At 38.6% G+C, this 8,119-nt stretch overlaps 1 protein-coding gene across 6 annotated transcripts in view; it reads left to right on the top strand.

Annotated features, from left to right (window-relative positions):
* The first annotated feature begins 258 nt into the window (after nucleotides 1-258).
* Nucleotides 259-8,119, top strand: part of cUnh19orf67 (chromosome Un C19orf67 homolog) — a 29,581-nt gene continuing 21,720 nt past the window's right edge. The window contains exons 1-10 of one of the 6 annotated variants that reach the window (XM_079424223.1): nucleotides 259-367; nucleotides 469-557; nucleotides 632-713; nucleotides 854-1,000; nucleotides 1,076-1,244; nucleotides 1,327-1,471; nucleotides 1,554-1,654; nucleotides 1,852-2,028; nucleotides 2,579-2,752; nucleotides 3,002-4,420. In XM_079424223.1, the coding sequence (XP_079280349.1) occupies nucleotides 895-1,000; nucleotides 1,076-1,244; nucleotides 1,327-1,471; nucleotides 1,554-1,654; nucleotides 1,852-2,028; nucleotides 2,579-2,752; nucleotides 3,002-3,146 (1,017 nt within the window). In that variant the 5' untranslated portion in view covers nucleotides 259-367; nucleotides 469-557; nucleotides 632-713; nucleotides 854-894 and the 3' untranslated portion in view covers nucleotides 3,147-4,420. Of the gene's footprint in view, nucleotides 368-468; nucleotides 558-631; nucleotides 714-853; nucleotides 1,001-1,075; nucleotides 1,245-1,326; nucleotides 1,472-1,553; nucleotides 1,655-1,851; nucleotides 2,029-2,578; nucleotides 2,753-3,001; nucleotides 4,421-8,119 lie in introns of those variants that run through there. The other 5 variants (XM_079424224.1, XM_079424222.1, XM_079424225.1 and 2 more) reach the window with 5 other exon arrangements.

An 8,119-nucleotide genomic window follows, 5' to 3' on the forward strand; every position in this document is an offset into this window, starting at 1 on the left:
GCTGTCAATTCATTAAATGATGAGTCGGTTCCTCTAAAAAGCTGTTTATTCGGCGTAGTGAAGCCTCTCCTCCATTGACATCCATTTAAAAAAAAAAAAAAACGGCCTAGTTATCCTTTGCCACATACTGCCAGACTGAAATCGTTAGCATTAGCCATTACGCTTTTTCAGCTAAAGGTAGCAGGCTTGCCTTCTAGTGGCTTTGAACACCCTCTGGCTCAGCCAGCCACAGTAGCCACGCCCCGAACTCTCGCTATTGGCTGCTCAGAGGTATGCAAATACTTAGGTTGACAGGACATTGCTATCATTGGATTTGGACCTAACGAAATGATTTATGGTCTTGAGCCTTCCACAGAAGATGAAGAATGTATAAGAATATTTATAGAATATATTTTTATATATTTATATTTATGCTGTGAAGAGACTTTCAACCAGTATAACAAAAATTACATACTCTACCTTTAATAGAAGACTGTTGTGATCCCAGCGGGATCAGAATAGGAAATACAAATATGGTCATAACGACTCTTCCAACGGACAATACAAATATGTTTATGGCAAGTACTTCACCCAGTCTTCTTAAACCACGACAGTTTGCCACAGTTAACCTTATTTTTGTTTTGTTTATTAGGTTAGTCATTGGTAAAATACAGTGCAGACTTACATTAATGGACAAAGTCAACAATTAGCCGTCAAAGTTTGTGAAATTGCAGGTATGACAAATTTTAAAAAGCATCAGTGCTGCTGTGTCGTTATCATGCTAATTGCCCCTAACAGGCTATTTTTTATTGTGTTGCAACGGTGCAGTTTTCAATCACTTTAAAATGTATTATTACATACTTTTTTCTCACAGAGCTTATTTATTTCATGGTTTCGTGTTGGATTGATTAAGTCATGATGGCTAACGCAGAACATGCGGAGTTGAAGTCTTCACTATCCGAGGAAAATGAAGCATCCCAGTCTCTGACAGAATTAGGAACGAATACACAGACTCTTGAAGGTAGTGAAGGGAAAAAAATGTAATTATTCCCAAAACCCAGCACACTGATGCACATAATATTGCTCTTGTTTACAGAAGTCAATTCAATGGCGCCCTCGTTCGGTGAGGAGAGATGTGTCGCAGTTGAAGGTGCAGAAGAAACTCGGGTTAAGAGAATGATGGATGAAAAAATCTCTCCCATTGAAAGGCAACTTGAGTACTTGTTGAACAAGGCGGATGAGTTTCAAACACAGCTTTTATGGAGGTGCTTTTAAGATCTAGAAAAAAAACATGTAGATTTTTTTTGGTCATTTTTTTAACAGTCAAATATTTTTTTTATGTTTTAGCCGAGAGTGCCTCCAGAATTATGGGTTTGCCCATATTGTCCCCATGTTTTTGCAAACTTGTCAGCCGTACTTCACTTACCTGGAGTCCACGGCCAGAAACTCCAACCCCTTCCGTCCACCTCTGTCCACATATATACGCGTAAAAGTGAGAAACTGATTTATTCTGCACATCTTATGCCACAAACTGCAAGAATCCACATATTTACTGTATTTGTATCCCATCACAGCTTTTGCAGTTTTCTCAGCAACTGTGTTCTCGTCTGGAGCAGCTGGTGTTGCTGTACGCCTCCTTCAGTTTCTTCTCACTGGAGGAATCTGATCCACTGAGGTACAAACCGATTATAAGTCACAGACAAAACTTAGGCAGATATATAAATGAAGGTGAGGATTCAGAAGAAACGGATCCTTTATTAGCACTAAAGGAAGGCCTGATTTTAGTATAAGTAGGATTCCACATTGGGATATTTCTATTACGATTATTATTTTACTTTGTTGCAGATTTTTACTATGTATCTTTTTTTACAGTATCTCTCACTTCTATATTGGCCAGTGTCAAATAGACAACATGAAGCTGTCAATCTTCCGGTACTGTTGCCCTACCCCCTTTCTCGCATCAGCCAGTACCGGCCTATACAAACGTATGCGCTGGAATGTGGAGCGACAGATAGAGGGAGAAGGACAGACATATGACAGTGCAGAGTTGTAAGTGAGGTTTAGTCAGAGAGAATGTTTTAGAAAGGGATTCTTCCATTTCTTTGTAAAAAAAAAAAAAAAAAGAAACGGAGAATGCCCATTTTATTTATTTAGAATTAATTTATTATACATAATAATAATTGTTATTAGGTAATCAGCCTTAATGCCCTTGTCCAAATGACAAAAGTTTTAATGACAAAAAGAAGCATTCAAAATGCATAATGGAACTTACAGTACTGCTAAGGAGTGGAAAAAGTGGAAATCAGGATTAGGCAAAAATAATGTCTTTGAAATCATTCATACATGTGAAAATGGGCCAAAGCAAAAGCAACATTAGCATATGCAGAGGGAAACTAAAATGACAGTGTAGAAATAAGAACAGCCTTATGTATTACATGTTAGCTTGTTAACACCAAGAAAGTAAAAGTACACTCTAAATGTCAATAAAAAAAACTCAGGATAATCATGAAAACGAGAAAATAAGACTCACAGAGCCTCATTTTGGCAGGGGATAATGCCATATCTTCATCTTTACATCAACCATTTCCTACCTTCACAGTTACTTCCTGTGCTGCGAGGATGTCATTGAAGCAGCAGATGATAAGGTTGGAGACGGAAGGTGCGAGGGAGAAAATACAGAAACTGAGAGAGAGCGTAGAGTAGAGAGGATTTGGTCTATTGGCCGGTGGATTCAGACCTACCCTGATCCAGACACAGAGGACATCACTGATTGGTAATGTATTTTTAACTACCTTCGGCTTAATAGGAAAAGATGGAGAAAACAATGATTAAATGAGTTACTTATATTAGTTCATACATCATTTTATAAAACAGTTTCTACTTTCCAAAATACGTCAAAAAGCAAAGCTAATTGCACACGTCCAATTAGAGATCATTTTGAGGGCAACGATTAAGCAATATGTAACTTAGAAATAACAGTTAAACCTAGATGAAAAATTCATTCTGTGTATATGTTTTGTAGGGTGCTGTGTTCAGTTCCTTGTGGTCAGTACATGCAGCTGTTGTGTCTGGGAAGTGAGGAGCCTTCTTCCTGCACTGCCACAGACTGTCTGCTGGGGGTGCTGCTGTCTCAGGAAACAGACGGGACATTTGGCATGAAAACATGAGGTGGTGCTCACTTAGGCCTAACCCATTCCAGATAGAGCATTTGGTTTATTCAGATTAGATGGGAGTACAGATTGAAGTTAAAAATGTAACATCTGTAAATTTTTGCAATTTTTCAAAAGTTTTTTAGTTTATGGCTGTTCTTGTTGGTGGTGTTGTGCCATGTTGGTTTGTTATGTGGTAAATAGTTTACACTAGTGATGGAAAGCTCGTTAAACAGAGTAAAAGTTCCAAGATTAAATGTAAAATCAACTTTATTTTTCATGAAAACATTAAAATACAGTGGCCATCCAAGTAGTCTGTTACAAAATCCAGAAATAAAACCTGCTGGAAGTCAAGGCCCACTGCCTACTTTTCTCTATAAAACAAAGAAATAAAACCGTGCTTCCTTTCAAAATAATAAATTATAAAAATATACATAATAAAAGCTGGAATATGTACCACACAGAAGCAGTTATGTCTCTGCACAGTTGTTGGAAAACATGGTAAAGATCAGTGGAGAGGGCAGAGCACTATGAAAAAAGCTGTTGTATTCCTTATGTCTTATTGTAAATCGGCCCAGTCAAAGCTAATCTCAGTGCATTTTTTTTTAACTGCTGGTTTGTGTCTATACTGTAGCTTTCCCTGTATGGTATTTGTATCTGTGATATGTTAAGTTATAGAACAGTAGTTAAGCCAAAATACAGTGAAAGTCAGAATCTACCTGGAATCCCTGTGTTCCCTGATTATAATGTAAAGCAGTTCCTTTGATATATTCTAAAAAGAACATCTGATTTAAATGAATGCTCCTACATTTACAGTGTCAAACACAGTACTATACAGTCTCTAAACCACTTCACAGCACTAGACAAATAGGCAGTACAACAGTGCAGTACAAATGAAATTAAAACAGTAATCTCTCTTCATAATACAGTAAACAGACTATCACTGTGCCTTTAAAATAATATACATGCACCATCACACGACAAAACAGATAACAGGGGCTCCAATAATCAAATTGTGCTTTAAGATTCCACTGAGCCACAATCAATCAATTCATTCAGTCAGATATGTGACAAACAAAACTCCTCACCAGACTCACAATCAATGTCTATATAACATTATCGTTATAAGTATTATAAGTTAAATTTTGGTGAACATGTTAGGCCTACTCAATGTGACCTTTTGAACTCCATTTTCTTTTGAATATTCTTTGTGTTCCAACAATTCAGAATTTTTTTTTGTGGTGGCAGAGAAATACATAGAGACAGAACAATGCAGAGTACTTTTACAGAGTAAAAAAAATTAAAAATAAAATATAGATTCATACTACTAGATAAGACCAACCAATTTCTCTAACCAAAGTAGTGTCCCAAGTAAACTTGGGAGACTATTCTGACAGTGTATATGAGTGCTTAATTAGCAAAAATTCCTTCCAGAATTCTTAACATGGGAGTCAACCTCAGTCACAGCAAACCAGAAAACGTCATTTAAACTGCATGAGTGCTGTTGTGAGAGCTGCTCCTTGTTCCTAAAATAGATACTAATCATTCATAGTTCGGACAGGGAAGGGAAGCACAGTGTTCAGAAGGTTCACAGTAAAGATGATCATCTGATGTAGCTGCACAGTTTTTCCTTTATCACTAAAAATATTTCCTTTATCACTAAAAAAATAATATAATAAAAAATCCATGTAATGCATTAATCTTGAGTGGCAAAGGTTTGTGGTGTCAGCGATTATTTAAATGTTACAGCAGTGCATATACTTATAATGAATTATAAAAAATAATTCATTACTTTGTATGTCATGTGTCATGCTTCTTGAAGATAAGGTTTAGACCCAAAGACGGTCTTTGAACCAAATCTGTTTAAAATTGGGGATAGCGGTGCATGCTTTGGAAAATGTGTAATACTGTCTTCTATTTCACAATTACTCCAAGAATTAACATTTCATTTGGAACAACTACAGTTGTCGAATCCGCAAATTTACTTCAAAATACTCTCCTTCACTCTGTAGTAAATCCTGCAAATCTTGTGTCAAACAGTAGAATGCACAAGCAATAAATTATTCAATAACAGCATTTTGCGCTATTGAACAAGAGCTGAATTAAATCAGTTTGGGTTTTTGTAATCATCGGTGTAAGAACAAAAAATAAAAAAAAAGCTTGCTTGATTTTGAAATTTAAGCCCGATTGTTTCGATTTACCTCAGGGTTTTATCTTTTTTAAAGATCTTCTGCTCCAAGAAGTCAGAAAGGAGCCCATTTTGTTTGAACTTGCTCAGTCATTGAGTTGGCATCTTGCCTACATTGTGGGTTGAAGGCTCAATAATGACTAAGAGATAAATGTATGTAGTTCAAGCCAGCCAGACATCTCCATTAAACCTTAAGGAAGTGGCCTTCTGGCATGAGGGCAGGTCAAATATGGCTGATCAATTTGGCAGGGAGGTTATTTCAGTGGCAAAAGTATGGACTGTAGTGTTCCATTGCTTTTGGATTGGTGGGGAGTGCAAATGAAAGTTCACTGCACTACAATAACACTCAGGAGGAAGACAAACCAAACAGAGAGCAAGATGGTGATAGTCCAGCACACTGTTCTGCAGTATCAGTTTCAGGTTCACACAATTTTCTACCCCAACACTTGCTGAAATACTGCAGAACGAAAATGGATGAACCAGTCAAATCCATGACTAGATCCTCTGTAAGATTTTAAACAAGAGAAGGCTCTATTATCTAATGCTACAACATGCGCTTCCCTACTGGTGGACCTTCATCGCAAGTCTTTTGAATTCAAAAGTTCATATTTGGCAAGCATTTTATTCAGCTTTCCTCAGTGATGTGTCTCCAGTTCTACAACTGTCCAGTCACCCTGAGCAGAGCTGCCTGGAGCCTCGGGTGAGAAGCTGCTCACAGACGTCACAGTGGCTGAAGGGGGTGTCAGAGGTGGCAACAAGTTGGGCCACAGGCTGCTTTCGAGGGGGCTGAGTGTCCCACCTGCTCCTCCGGGTAGCAGAAGAAGGGGCGAGCAACCATCACTTGCAAGCAGTAATGTCTGGTTGATGAGCTGCTGGACAATGTCCACTTTCTTGCCCCAGTCAAACTCCAGAGGCAGAGGTCGTTCAGGAGATGCCAAGGGAGAAGGACTGTCTTGGTCTGCTGCAGGGTCTGTCTCCTGAGGTTCTCTCTGAGGAACCTGAATAATAGACTCTGGGGAAGGTGTTGTGCATTGTGAATAAAGATCAGCAGAGTCATTTACTTCAATGCATCTTTGCATGTCTTCTCCAGGGCACACAATAAAGGAGTTTTTATCTTCTACTTCCTCTACCACTCCTTGTCCCTCCTCCACTTCGTCACTCGTTTCCACAGTTTCATAGATCGTGGTGAGACCTGATGAAGGAGACAGGACAACTGGTGTATGCACCTTGAGTTTTTGATGCTGCTGTTGTTGTTCAAGTTCTTGTTGCCACTGCATGATCTGCTGTTGCTGCTTTAGTTCTTGCTCTTGCTGCTTAAGTTGCAACTCAAGTAAATTTCTCTTCTGTTCTTCCTCCTGCTGCTCTCTCTCATTCCTTGCTTGTTTCTCCTCCTCTTCTTGTCTCGCTTGTTCTCTATTACGTTTCTCCTGACGTTGCTGGATCTCATGAAGGTGCTGTTGGTGTTGCTCTAGACATCGGAGCTGCGTGTTTGACACCACATTTGGTATTCTGGGAGGGAGGTCAGTGGGAAGCCGTGGTGGCTGGGTCACATGGGGAGCACGTGGCCGGAGACGAAGTTTGGATGACATCGTCATTTGGATAGAAAGCAAGTCATTTGGTTGTGGTGGATAATGGGAGTTTACTTCTGTGAATGAAGCAAAGGGTCCATAACATAGTGTTAAGCAGAATGCAATAAAGCAATAATGGTATAGACTGCAGAGTGTGGTGAAGCAGAAAAAAGCATTGTGGGAAACTAAATTGTCAGATATAAGATTAAACAATTTAGTGGAGAAGGAATGAACAAAATAACTAATTTCGCACCTTGGTGACATTCTCTCAAAAATATTTTGTGAATATATGTGCGCAATTAAAGTGGCTACACCCTGTATATGCAGTAGCCTCTAACTAATGTGAAGAGCAAACAAATCAAGGAAATAAAAGCAGATGAGGTAAACAATCTCCCTTAATGTGACAAGCTGAACATGCAAAAGTGAGCGCTCACCATGCATAATACAATACAGCATGAAGCAAACAGGTATTTTTTTAACAATGAGAAAATATGACTCATCAATAGACCCATGCATAAAAAATAAAACATGCTTTACACATAAGCCACCCCAGTGTACAGCATATATTTTTTGGTGAGGTGAGCATGCTTAAACAGAGGAGATATTACAGAAAAGTGCATTGTGCAAAGCAAGTCCAGTTTTGTGGATTAAGAATCACCCAGCATTGGGATTTATTGAAGTCCAATTACTCCAGATAAATGTGTCAAACCAGGTCCTTTCAAATAGCTTCAGTTTAAACTGTTAATAATAAGAGTGACTAAAGCAGTTGCACCCAGTTAGTCCCAAAGTGGAAGGTGTGTAAAGTCTACTCCAGATGCAGTGGTATCAAAATACAAAGATGGAGAACAAAAAAGGAGGTGGAGGACTTAAAGCACCTTGATAGAGGGTGAGATCCAGGAGGTTGATGGGGTCAGATCTTGTTTTTCCTCCTCTGGATGGTAGGGAGTTGAGAGGAAGGTGGGGGTCAAAAAGCAATGGAGGAGGAATACAAGCAGAAGGAACATACTGGCATAGGATAAAAACACTCTCCTTCTGCTGCAAGCATTCCGTTTTCTTTACATAATTTGTTCAACGTGAACAAACGTGTATTTGTGTGCAAGTGTATATGTGCAAGTTTACAATTTGGTATTAGTAGCTAACTTATACCACAACAAATGGTACCAAATGGTTTAAGTTAAGGTGAGTATATAAAATATTTACATAATTATGACTTAATTATGTGCTCTGATGCTCAA

This window comes from Barbus barbus, assembly GCF_936440315.1.
Source record: "Barbus barbus genome assembly, chromosome: 8".
Lineage (NCBI taxonomy): Eukaryota > Metazoa > Chordata > Actinopteri > Cypriniformes > Cyprinidae > Barbus > Barbus barbus.